This window comes from Chiloscyllium plagiosum, unplaced genomic scaffold (genome assembly GCF_037043375.1).
Source record: "Chiloscyllium plagiosum isolate Xiang-an unplaced genomic scaffold, Cpla_swu_hap1 HiC_scaffold_36, whole genome shotgun sequence".
Taxonomy (NCBI): Eukaryota; Metazoa; Chordata; class Chondrichthyes; order Orectolobiformes; family Hemiscylliidae; genus Chiloscyllium; species Chiloscyllium plagiosum.
The window spans coordinates 7,559,334-7,572,998 of record NW_028270174.1 but is presented as its reverse complement, the minus strand read 5'-3'; the positions used below and the strand labels follow the sequence as shown (position 1 = coordinate 7,572,998).

Genomic DNA, 13,665 nt, shown 5'->3' with positions numbered 1-13,665 from the left:
TATGTTGTGATTTATGGTAAACATGAAAGCCAAAATTCACAGCTTCAGTCTTGGAAGACAGAAGATTATAGTTATGGTCAACATGAAGCAAAGGGTTAACTCTCAAATGTCTCAGAGTTGGGAAAATAAACCTCATGGAGCCATTTAAATGAAGGACAACAGACTGTTTTGGAAAAAAATATTTCAACAATGGGTTAACAGAGAACGATGACTAATTACCTCCAGTTTTCCCCTTCTCAGTCTCCATAACAGGGGGCAACGGACCATGCAGAAAGCAAGGTAATTGAAGCTTTTACCTGGTACTTTGTAAGGAGTTTGCTTCTCCAGAGAGAGTGAGGGATATCGTGGATGGACAAACGCAAGTTATGGGTGCTGTCCTTGAACAGGAGGGTCTTTGGTTCATCCATTAGCTGTCCTCCCAGCTGCCTCTCAAGCTGAATAACTTCCTGTGAACAAAGGTCAGGATTGACTGAATGTATGAGTGTACAACGAGCGAATGAACATATCACAGGTCTAGTTATATTGAAGAACAGAGATACACACCTATACATTCCACTGCAACTATATCAGATATAATCAGCTTTAATCAATCTGTTTGAACAAGTGAGGACACATCTTCAGGCTCAAACTCAGATCTTTTTGACCCAGAGATAGAAACACAACCACAAGACCCTAAGATCAAGCATATTCTTACTACAAAGCCTAGACTTTCCTTATCCCAAACTCTGAGTATATGAGTCGGAGTGTCATATTGAGGTTGTACAGGATGTTGGCAAAGCCTTTCCTGGAACACCAGGACAACCTCGATTATCCGTATGTCAATTATCCAAATTTCACGTTATCCAAAAAAGATCTCAAGGTCCTGTAAAAACGTTATCGGTTATCCAAACAATCGGTTATCTGAACAATCGGTTATCCGAACAAAATACTCCCTACCTGTCTCATTTGGATAATCAAAATTATTCTGTATTGACCAGTTCTGGTCACCCAGTTATCGGAAGGATATTATTAATCTGGAACGGTATAGATAACTTGAATAGCAGGTGTCTTTTCCCTAGGGTAACGGATTTCAAGATTAACAGCATATTTCTAAGGTGAGAGGAGAAAGAGGTAAAAAGGACATGAGGGGCAAATTGTTACACAGAGAGTGGTTTGTGTGTGGAATGAACTTGAAGAGAAAGTGATGGATGCAGGTACAGCTACAATGTTTAAAAGACATTTGAATAAGTTCATGAAAATGTTTAGAAGGATATAGGCCAACTGCAGGCAAATGGGACTAGTTTAGTTTGGGAACATGGATGGGTTGGACTGGTTGGACCAAAGGGTCTGTTTCCATGCTGTATGACTCTATGACTCTATGACTCTATCAAAAGCTTTCATCAATTAAATAATATGAACAACTCTTTATTTAAAACAGAAAAAGATGCAGAATCCAAAATGATGGAAAATGCCAAAGGTTTTCTGGATGTATAGAATTCCACCATCAGCCCTTCCCCAAAGTCTTCAAGAGCTCACTCCAGGAACATGAGTATATGATCCAGGTTTTTACTGCAGTACAGCACAGAACCTAGAAGTAGGCCATTTGACCCCTCAAACCTGCTCTGCCATTCAATAAGATCAGCCCCACTTTCCTGCCTGCTATCCATAATCTTTGACACACTTGTCTGTCAGGAATCTGTCTAACTCCGTATTCAGTAAATTCAATGACCAGTTTCCACTGTTTTCTGAGGAAGGTATTAATGTGATTGATCAATTCTCCCCATCTCCACCTGGAAAGGGAGACCAGTCATTCTTAAATAAAACAAAGAATTGCGGGTACTGGTGATCTGAAACAAACAAAAACAGAAGTTGCCAGGGAAACTCAGCAGGTCTGGCAGAATCTGTGCAGAGAGAAATAGAGCTAAAGTTTCAAATCTGGTTACCCTTTTTCAGAAGGTTTTTGGATTGAGATGTTTACATTACTTATTCTGAAACAATGTCCCCTATTCCTACCCTTCTCTCTCACAAAAGAAATATCCTCCCAGAGTCCAAACTGTGAAGCTCCCTTGGGATATTCACATGTTGCAATCTCTCATTCTCCTTAACTCCAATGGTCAAAAAGCCAACTTATTCAACCAGTCCTCATAAACTATGTCTTTCATCTCAGGAATAGAGCTATAAAACTTCCTCTGAATTGTTTCTGATGATATCCATTCCAAATAAGGAAACCAAAATTGTACACCAAACTTCAGATGGGTCTCATCAAGATCCCAATATGTCAGCAGTAAAAATTCCTGATTTTTCATATTCCATTCTCCTGGCAATAAACAACAACCTTCCAGTTGATTTCCTAAGCTCTTGCTGACCTGCAAGGTTTTGTGATTCACATACCAGGATGCCCAAACTCCTCTGTAATCGAAACCACAGATCTCTGCAATATCTCCCTATTTAATTATTGTGCTGCTTTTCTATTTCTTCCTGCTGATGTAGTCAATTCACATCTTTTCCACATTGTACCCCCCCCCAACCATCTGCCAAATATCTGCCCATTCCCATAATCTGTCTATATCCCTTTGAAGACTCTCTCCATCCCCTTGACAATTTACTTTCTAACTGTCCTGGTGTCATTGGCAAATCTAAACACCATGCAATTGGTATCAAGTCTTTGATATAAATCGGAAATCATTGTTTCCAATTCCCAGCACTCATCCCAGTGGTACTCTCATCATTACTGTTTACCAACCGGCAAAAGACTCATTAATTCCAACTTTCTTCTCACAGTCAGCTAACCAGCGATGCGTGTATGGAATGAGCTGCCACAGAAAGTGGTGGAGGCTGGTACAATTACAGCATTTAAAAGGCATCTGGATGGGTATATGAATAAGAAGGGTTTAGAGGGATATGGGCCAGGTGCTGGTAAATGGGACTAGATTGGGTTGTAATATCTGGTCAGCATGAACGAGTTGGACCGACGGGTCTGTTTCCGTGCTGTACATCTCTGTGACTCTATAATATCTTATGCATTACACCATCAGCTACTGTTTTGTACAATAACCTTTGAGGTGGCACCTCAAAAGCCTTTGAAATTCCAAGTACACCCAGGTCAACTGGTGCCCTTGATCTACCAGCTTGTTACTTCCTCAAAACATGACCCTTAAACCCACCCATGTAGGTGTGATGGTCAAAAAGGCACAACAATGCCTCTTCTTTCCTCAGGCAGCTCAGGAAGTTTGGCATGTTCATAAGGACCCTCACCAACTTCAACAGATGCACCATCGAGATAATGCTGTCCTGGTGGACAACGGCCTGGTATAGCAACTGCTCTGCCCAGGACCACAAGAAACTACAGAAGGTGGTGTGCAAAGCCCAGGCAATCGCAGGAGCCAGGCTTCCATCCACAGACTCCATTTACATGGCTCGCTGCCGCGGAAAGGCTGCCAACATCATCAAAGACCCTTTGCACCCCGGTAATGCTCTCCTGCAACCTCTTCCATCAGGCGGAAGATACCGAAGTCTGAACACGTGCACCAACAGGTTCAAGAACAGCTGTTATTAGACTGATGAATGGACTCTCTAGCCTCAAAAAATGCTGACCTTGCTAATGCTGATCTCCCTTGTACACCCTATGCAATGGAATCTGTCTGCCTCCATCTAAATCTTTTGTTCTGTACATCTGTGCTAACTGTAATCTGCCTGTACTGCTCGTAAACAGTTTTTCATTGTACTTCGATACACGTGACAATCAATCAATCGTTTCTCACCTTTGCTCTGAACCTGAAATTCTGTCATGTTATGATCACTGCCTACAGGTTCCTTTGTAACAGGTTATTAATTAATCCTGTCACATTGCACATAACCAGGTCTTGAATGGCCTGCTCTCTGTATGGCAATGGAAAGTACTGCTTGATGAAACTGATCCAAATACATTCTGGGAGATCAGTTTCTTCTCTACCTTTGCCAACTTGGGTCACTGAATCTGTATTTAGATTAAAACCACCCATGATTATTGTGGCAGATTTCTTATACAGCCCATTTATTTCTTCCTGTAAAAACTCTTTTCCAGTGTAACTATTGCCATGAGGGCTATAAATGACTTCCACAGATGGCCTCTCATCTCTATTTCTCATCTCTACCCATTCTGATTCTACATCTTGCCCCTTTAAGCTAAGATCATCACTCACTATTTCCATCCTTAATTAACAGAGCTACTCACCACCTTTTTCTAGTGTCCTGTCATTTTGAAACGTCAGATAAACTTCAACATTTACTGCACTGTCAGGTTAAATCCTGAGATCGTACATCACTTTCCTAAAGATGAACAGGGGCATCATCCTCAGTGTTTTGTCCAATATTAACCATTTGACCTATCACCCAAAAGCAGAAATAACTGCACAGGGGCCAGTATCCCATCACCAAGTCACCTTTTATTTACTTATGCACAGTACAACGGCTGTGACCAGCCAGCTCAGAGTTAGTCCCTGAACTAAGGAGATGCTAAACCCTCGGTTTATGTTTTTTATTTTTTTTGTTGTGTATGTGCAGGTGTGAGACACAGTGAAAGACACAAGGTCCACGAATCTTTATTCAGTTTCCACCAACCCCCTGTTTATTTTTCTTTTTATTCTTTTTTTTATTTTTTTTTCTTTTCTTTAAATCAAATAGTGTTGGAGGGCATCTCCTGGTTGTATTTGTTTTAATTTTTTTTTTAAATTAACCCCCACACTACCACCTAACCACGGTAGTGCTTATATTTTCCCCCTAGCACCCAAACCCCTGTTTATATTAGCTAGCCAGAGCTTCCTGATTAGCCCAGGTTAACAATCCCAATCAGGGATCTCATCGCCAATGAGATCACACCTGGTTCCAATCACTACAGGTTGCTATCACGCTACTGTTTGTAGGAGCCAGCCGTGTGAAATTGAGGTCATGTTTCCGACATTGCAAAAGCAATTACATGTCCGAGAAAGCTCGTCGTTGGCTTTAAAGCCTTTTTGGAGATATTGTGGCTGTGAAAGGTACAACATAAATGCTTCCCACTGTAAGGTTGTAGAGGTACCTTCAGAGTATCCTGCATATCATCCAAGCAGTAGACACGAATGCTGTATTCGAGTGAAGTGCAGACCGCAGGGGCAAATATCGCCAGTTTCAGTCGCCTGGTTGCTGACTTGTTGATGGACTGTCCCACCAGACAGTAAGTGCCAAGCTGCTCAGTCACCATGTGGCAGGTCTGAGGGTCCAGCTGGATGTAACATGGGGTGGTGAGCGTCTCTGATCCTAAAACCACCACGTCCTACAGAGGAAGAAAATAAAGGTACACACACAGAGTCTAACACCTCAGCACCTTTCTCACAATTTATCTTTAGGAGCGTGTCCTTCTAACATCCTTTCGAGGGATGAACTGTCTTCTAGGTTTAAACAAATGTTATCTAAAATGTTTTACTGAGTAGTCCACTTTTTGAAGAAACAGTTACAATGGAGACTGGCTATTTACAATGTAAATGTCCAGTCCTCATTGTAAATGTCCAGTCCTCATTGTAAATGGCCAGTCCTCATTGTAAATGGACAGGCACTAGTGTAAATGGACAGTCTCTATTGTAACTGGACAGGCTCTAGTGTAAATGGACAGTCTCTATTGTAAATGGACAGGCACTAGTGTAAATGGACAGTCTCTATTGTAACTGGACAGGCACTAGTGTAAATGGACAGGCACTAGTGTAAATGGACAGTCTCTATTGTAACTGGACAGGCTCTAGTGTAAATGGACAGGCTGTAGTATAGCTAGGCAGGTCCCATTTTAAGTTCCAGTGCAAAGATATCATGCTGTAAGTGGGACAAAAACCTGACAACATGAAGTATGGTTTTTGTAAACAGGATGTGTACATGAATGTCAAATCGGAAAATGAGAGCTTCAGAAATTGGGACTCAAGCAATTGAGAGACAATGACAGAGCAACTGAAATGGGCAAAGTATAAGAAGCCTGAATTGGAGAAACGCAAAGTCCATGCAGTTCACTAAGGTGAAAATCTGCATGCTATCAATCTATTACATTCCTTCACCCCAAAACACTCAGGAAGAGGTAAACATATATCACCCATCTATTCAGACACATGACTGGAGCATGTGGGATTTGAACTCAGGCCTCCATCTCCAGAGGTGGGGACACTATCACTTTGCCACAGGATCTCTTCCAGCTTTCAGTATAGCATCACCTGTGCTGGTTTTGACTCTACGTTGTCATTGCTGCAGTGAATGAGTCTACCAGCCCAACACAGTTTCAATCATCTCAGCTTGAGATGTCCAAACTTTTAAATGGGCAGGCAGCCCAACGAAATCAAAACAGCTGCGAGAAAAGTAACTGAAATGTTACGGAAATTTGAGACTGCCAAAAACAACCACACTTGAGCAAATGTTACCTAAAATATTATTAAAATCCAAGAATAATCATAAAACTGTTAATGAATAATTCAAATTCCAATGTCTCTTGAAACCATGCTACTCACTTGTGAACACTTTCTTTTTTTCACTAAGTTTCTTAATAACGCCACTGTTATTTTTGGCAGCCGACAGTGTGTTCCTCCCACTTCCATATTAAAATGATTTTTCCTACACCATTAACTATCTCTGTTGGCAACACCGTTCTCCATCTGAATGCCGACTTGCATCAGTCCCCACTGTAGGAGGACGCTCCTAAATTTTTCACTAATGCCAACCTGATTTCCCCCTACCCTCTCCCCATCATCCTCCCCACGCTCTGACACCTTGTCTTTGACCCCATGCCATCAAATCAGCTTTGACCTTGCAAAAGAAGCAAGGGTGATGTGAGAGAGCAACAGTTTGGGGTCTGGAATGTACTGCCAGAAAATGTGGAAGACTATTTGATTATTTGTGGATGATTATTTGAATAGAAATAATGTGCAAGGGCCTGGGGGAAAGGGAGGAGATTGGCACGAGGTAACGGTGCTCATCTGAAGGCACATTGGGCAGAATGGTCTCCTTATGGAATCCTGTGATTCTGTGACATTCACCAAAGTGCTCCCCCCCATTCTGTACATATAGAGTGCCAACCATCGAGCTTTAGACAATTGTCAAAACAATGGAAATTCTTCATTGCAGGTAGCTACTGTTGTAAATGAACAACTTTATCAGCTTTAAAGCAAGTTAAGACAATTGTAAAGTGATCCTGTCTCTTTGAGAGAGCTACCCAATGAGTCCATCCTTGGTGCTCGGTCCTCATAGTCCTACAATTAATTTTGCCTTCAAGTGTTTGCCCTATTCTCTTTTGAGGATGTAGTCTCCTAATGCTGTCCTTTCTTGCAGTGGATTCCAAATTACAACAACTCGCTGAGTCACACCAACCTCCCTCCCCCACCCACCCACGCCACCACCCTGCCCAGACTCGCCTTTGGTAAGGAGGGGGATGCCTGTTGAACATATCAGCTTCCCAGTGTAAGGCCATAAAATATAGGAGCAGAACTAAGCTATTTGTCTCCTCAAGTCTGCTCCACTGATATGTTTCTCAACCCCAAACTCCTGCCTACTCTTACCAATCAAGAACCTATCTACTTCTATCTTAAATACATTCAAAGACTTGGCCACCACAGCCTTCTGCAGCCATGGCTTACAGGGATCCACTATCCACTGGTTGAAGAAATTCTTCCTCATCCCAGTATTAAAGGGTCGTCCCTTCACCCTAAGGCTGTGCCCTCGGGTCCTAGTCTCTCCAACTGGTGGAAACATCTTTTCTATGTCCACTCTATCCAGGCCTCTCAGTATGCTGTAAGTTTCAATCAGATCTCTCTCATCCTTCTGACTTCCATTGAGTACAGACCCAGAGTCCTCAACCACTCCCCATATGACAAGTCCTTCATCTTGGGATCATTCTCATAAAATATGTCTCCTAGTCTTGAAATTCACTCGAGACACCTGCCTTTCCCCTTATCCATAGCCCTCATGATGTTATATCAGTCCTTCCCATTCCTTCAGGCTTTCTAATTCCTGCTCTGCCCTAGAACCCTGAACCTTCCTTTCTCTTGCCGCCATCATCTTCCTCCTGGAACCACCCTGCAGGCCCATGCGGCACCCACTATTGAGTGATGATTCTGCAGGGATTGCTGGGACCTCCGCCCACCACCCTCCCAGTCCACAGACAGGCAGATGCACAACCCCTTGAGTTAGTACAGCCCACCCCGTTCTGTTTTTGTCGTGTGACTGGCCGTTTTGGATACTGTTGGGGGAGATGGCTCACCAGGGGAGGGCAGCATTTGTCAAGATCATGGCATCATGGCAGGCACTGCTGTTCAGAAGGGCGGGAAAAAGACTCATAGGGCCATAGTCATAGGGGATTCTATTGTGAGGAGAGTAGATAGGCGGTTCTGTGACCGAAAAGGGGACTCCCGGATGGTATGTTGCCTCCCAGGTGCTCGGGTCAGGGACGTCACCAATTGGCTGCAGAGCATTCTAAAAGGGAAGGGGAAACAGCCAGTTGTCTTGGTGCATATAGGCACCAACGATATAAGTAGACAGCGAGATGAGGTCCTGAAAGAAGAATTCAGGGAGCTAGGAGAGAAGTTAAAGAGGAGGACCTCAAAGGTAGTGATCTCGGGATTACTCCCAGTGCCACGTGCTAGCCAGCGTAGAAATAAAAAAAAGACAGATGAACACGTGGCTTAAGGGATGGTGTAGGAGTTAGAACTTCTAAAGGAAGTTGAGAGAAAAAAAAAACTTGTTTACACAGAGAGTGAAGAAAATAAGGAATGTGTTCAGATTTGTTGGACATTGGGACCAGTTCTGGGGAAGGTGGGACTATTACAAAAGGGACGGTCTACCTCTGAACCAGACCAGAACCAATGTCCTTGGGGGAGTTTTTGCTACTGCTGTTGGGAAGGTTTTAGACTAATGTGGCAGGGGACTGGGAACCAGAAGAGAAAACAAGTAGGCAGCGAGGTGGAGACTGGAGACTGTAAGAATCATGAAGATACCATTAATAAAGGGAAGAATTGGCAGAGAACAGGTGAGCGCAAAAGAACTGGTGGCCTGAAGTGCATCTACTTTAATACAAGGAGTATAGTGTGTAAGGCAGACGAACATAGGGCTTGGATTGGTGCCTGGGAGTATGACATTATTGCAATCACAGAGACTTGGTTGAAGGAAGGGCATGATGATTGGCAACTAAATGTTCCAGGATATATACACTTCAGGCAGGACAGGGGGGTGGGGAGGAGTTGCATTGCTGGTCAGGGATGATATCATGGCTGTGCTAAAGGAGGACACTATGGAGGTCTTGAGTAGTGAGGCATTATGGGTGGAGCTGAGAAATAAGAAGGGTGCAGTTACATTGTTGGGGCTGTATTGCAGACCTCCCAACAGTGAGCGTGAGGTAGAACAACAAATAGGTAAACAGCTTATAGAAAGATCTAGATGCAATAGGGTAGTGGTGATGGGAGATTTTAATTTTCCAAACATTGACTGAGATACACTTAGCATCAGAGGTCTGGATGGGGTAGAATTTGTAAGAAGCGTCCAGGAAAGTTTTCTAGAGTAGTATGTCAATAGTCCGATGAGGGAAGGGGCCATATTGGACCTGGTACTGGGGAACGAGCCAGGACAGGTGGTAGAAGTTGCGGTGGGGGATTTCTTTGGGAACAGTGACCACAATTCTGTAGGTTTTATAATACTCGTAGATAAAGATGAGAGTGGTCGTAAGGGAAGAGTACTAAACTGGGCCAAGGCCAATTATATCAAAATTTAGGCAGGACCTCGGAAATGTGGATTGGACACAGCTATTTGAAAGGAAGTCCACATTTGAGATGTGGGAGGCTTTCAAAGATAAGTTAAAGATAGTGCAGGATAGGCATGTCCCGTTGAAGGCAAAGGATAGGAAGGGCAAGATTCGTGAGCTGTGGATGACAGGAGAAATTGTACGACTAACCAAGAGGAAAAGGGAAGTGTACATAAGGTCTAGGCAGCTAAGAACAGAACGGGCCCTGGAGGAATATCGGAAGAGTAGGACAAGTCTTAAACAAGGGATCAAGCGGGCTAAAAGGGGTCATGAAATAGCTTTAGCAAGCAGAATTAAGGAAAATCCCAAAGCCTTTTATTCTTATATAAGAAGCAAGTGGGTAATTAGAGAAAGGATTGGTCCACTAAAGGATAATGAAGGAAGGCTGTGTGTCAAACCTGAGAGAATGGGTGAGATTCTGAATGATTACTATGCATCAGTGTTCACTGAGGAGAGGAACATGATGAATCTTGAGATTAGAGATAGAAGTTTGATTAGTCTGGATCACATTGACATAGGTAGGGAAGATGTGTTGGGTTAGAGGTTATTAAGGTGGACAAATCCCCAGGACCATTGGGATCTATCCCAGGTTGCTGAGGGAGGCGAGAGAGGAAATAGCTGGGGCCCAGACAGATATCTTTGTGGCATCCTTAAATACGGTGAGGTGCCGGAGGACTGGAAGGGTGATCATGTTGTCCCCCTGTACAAGAAGGGTAGTAAGGATATTCCGGGTAACTACAGACCAGTGAGCCTGACGTTGATGGTGGGAAAGTTGCTGGAGAGGGTATTGAGGAATAGGATCTGTTTATATTTAGAAAATAATGGGCTTATCAGTGATAGGCAACATGGCTTTGTGTGGGGGAGATCATGCATTACCAACTTAATAGAGTTCATTGAGGAAGTGACCAAATTGTTAGATGAAGGAAGGGCTGTTGATGTCATATACATGGACATAACATTTAAGACGTTTGGTAAGGTTCCCCATGGTAGACTAATGGAGAAAGTGAAGTCACATGGTGTGCAGGGTGTTCTAGCTAGGTGGAAAAAAGAACTGGTTGAACTACAGGAGACAGAGAGTAGTAGTTGAAGGGAGTTTCTCGAAATGGAGAAAGGTGACCAGTGGTGTTCCACAGGGGTCAGTGCTGGGGCCACTGTTGTTTGTAATATACATAAATGATCTGGAAGAAGGCACTGTTGGTATGATCAACATGTTTGCAGATGACACAAAGATTGGTAGAGTAGCAGAAAGCATAAGGGACTGTGAAAGAATACAGGATGATATAGATAGACTGGAGAGTTGGGCAGAAAAGTTGCAGATGGATTTCAATCCAGACAAATGTGAGGTAATGCATTTAGGCAAGACTAATTCTAGAGCGAATTATACAATGAACGGAAGAGCCTTGGGAAAAGTTGATGGGCAGAGAGATCTGGGAGTTCAGGTCCACTGTACCCTGAAGGTTGCTGCACAGGCGACTAGAGTGGTCAAGAAGTCATACAGTATGCTTGCCTTCATTGGACGGGGTATTGAGTATAAGAGCTGGCAAATCATGCTAAAATTGTACAAGACATTGGTTCCGCCGCATTTAGAATACTGTGCACAGTTCTGGTCGCCACATTACCAAAAGGATGTGGACGCTTTGGAGAGGGTGCAGGGAAGGTTTATGAGGATGTTGCCTAGTTTGGATGAGAGGTTGAGTAGATTAGGTTTGTTTTCATTAGAAAAAAGGAGATTGAGGGGGACCTGATTGAGGTTTACAAAATCATGAAGGGTATAGACAGGGTGGATAGAGATAAGATTTTTTCCCAGGGTGAAGGAGGTCACGCTTTCAAGTTGAGAGGTGAAAAGTTTAACAGGGATACACGTGGCAAGTACTTCACACAAAGGGTAGTGGACATCAGGAACGCAGAGGTGGTAGAGGCAGGCACAGTAGATTCATTTAAGATGAGTCTGGACAGACGCATGAGTAGGTGGGGAGCAGAGAGATATAGATGCTTATGAATTGACTGACAGGTTAGTTAGTGCATTTGGATCGGCTCAGGCTTGGAGGGCCGAAGGGCCTGTTCCTGGGCTGTACATTTTCTTTGTTCTTTGTCCTTTGCTCTTTTAAACATTTGTCTATTTGGGACCATGCTTTCCTTCCTTGGGGACCATGACGAGTGCGGCTGGTGAAATTTAATTGAGCATCTCCATTAAATTTTCTTTGAACCATCACTGCTCATGGAGACCAGTCCCTGCCTCTCTAGTCTGCTGGGTTACAGGTTGTTCTGCCGTAACATGCGTTTTGTCAATGCAAATTTACTGTAATGTGATTGACAAATTGGGTACACTGTTTCTAAAGTGCAAACTTTTAAAACATGTGTTGGCTGTAACACGATTACATTGCCAACACTTTAAATGCTGTTTCTAAAGCTAAATTTTTCTATAACACTGAGTTACACAAGAATGCAACCATCACAATTATAGGAGAACTGACTGTAATTGAGATTACTCAGGAGGGGGTAGGCAATGGCTCAGTGGTATTATCGCTAGACTATCAATCCAGAAACGCAGCCAAAGCCCTGGGGACCTGGGTTCAAATCTCCCCACTGCAGATGGTGGAATTTGAATTCAATAAAGAATAATGATGACCACGAATTGATTGTCAGGGGAAAACTCATCCAGTTCACTAATGTCCTTTCAGGAAGGAAATCTACCATCCTTACCCGATCTGGTCTACAAGTAACTCCAGGCTCACAGTAACACTTAACTGCCAATTAGGGAAGGGTAATAAATGTGGAACTAGCCAAGGGTGCTCCTTTGCTGTGATATAATAAAACAAAGTCCCATAATTATGGTACCATTGTGGACAATTTTCCTGCACCCTTCCCCCTCTAAGCTGTTGCTATTATTCCTGAATATGGGATGCTCACAGCTCATACGAAAGGTTGTATGAATGCAAATCTTTCTTTATATGACTGGAGCGATCCCATAGCATGAGATTGAGTGTCTTGATAAGGAGTGCTGATGCGTATACATCGATTTTCCTGCTCCTCTAATGCTATCTGACCTGCTGGTTTTTGTCCAGCTCCACATTTTATCGACTCTGAATGATACAAGGCCTTAGTCTGGGGCAGAGATCTAAGAAAGCAGGCGATTGTTCTGTCAGAACAAAGGAAATTACTTGAAAAATGACTTCGAAATTATGAATGGTTTTTCTTGCATCTGAGTGGATAATCTCTCACCTCCCAGTTTCCTTGGCTTGACAGACTCTTCAGCTGAATGAGCCAGTTCTCGGTGTTGGGTTCAGCACAGTGATGCATTGACAAGACCACTGGCCTGGTCAACAGAGCACCAGGAGGGCCACAGCTCACCACCGGGCTCAGCAATGTCTGACTGCCCTCTAGTGACGGCCTATGGATAAAACAGACACAGGTTATGAACAACAATAACACTTAGAATAATAGAAACCCAATGGTGAGGAAACAAGCCATTCGGCCCAACTGGTCCACACCATCCCTCCAAAGAGCATCTCACCCAGACCCATTGCCCTACCCACCATTTCCCATGGCTAACCTACCTAGCCTGCACATCCCTGAACACTACGGGTAATTTAGCATGGCCAATTCACCTAACCTGCACATCTTTGGACTATGGGATAAACCAGAGCACCCAGAGGAAACCCATGCAAGCCCAGGGAGAAGTGCAAACTCCACACAGGCATTTATATGGCACGGTTAACGCAGCAAAACACCCAAAAGCACATCATAGACACAGTGTCGAACAGAATTTGATACCAAGCCACACAAGACGACATTAGCTCAGTAACCAAAAGCAAGGTCGAAGAGGTAGGTTTTGAAGAGCATTGTAAAGGAAGGAAGAGGTGGAGATGCTTAGGGTTGGGGTCTCAGTTGTTGGGCTGAAGCAGGTT

At 43.5% G+C, this 13,665-nt stretch overlaps 2 protein-coding genes across 7 annotated transcripts in view; one reads left to right on the top strand and one right to left on the bottom strand.

Moving 5' to 3' along the window:
• Positions 1-13,665, bottom strand: part of LOC122539499 (netrin receptor UNC5C-like) — a 402,437-nt gene that overhangs the window by 21,337 nt on the left and 367,435 nt on the right. For all 4 annotated transcript variants that reach the window (XM_043674428.2, XM_043674427.2, XM_043674426.2 and 1 more), the window contains 3 exons: positions 12,980-13,148; positions 5,036-5,269; positions 297-446 (listed from right to left, as the gene is read on the bottom strand). In XM_043674428.2, the coding sequence (XP_043530363.1) occupies positions 297-446; positions 5,036-5,269; positions 12,980-13,148 (553 nt within the window). The remainder of the gene's footprint in view (positions 1-296; positions 447-5,035; positions 5,270-12,979; positions 13,149-13,665) is intronic.
• bmpr1ba (bone morphogenetic protein receptor type 1Ba) overlaps positions 1-13,665 on the top strand; it is a 584,628-nt gene that overhangs the window by 565,549 nt on the left and 5,414 nt on the right. The window contains exon 13 of one of the 3 annotated variants that reach the window (XM_087979921.1): positions 3,196-4,061. The exons of the other annotated variants lie outside the window; for them this stretch is intronic. Coding sequence (XP_087836047.1) covers positions 3,196-3,224 — 29 coding nt within the window. The 3' untranslated portion in view covers positions 3,225-4,061. Of the gene's footprint in view, positions 1-3,195; positions 4,062-13,665 lie in introns of those variants that run through there. 3 annotated transcript variants of the gene reach the window in all.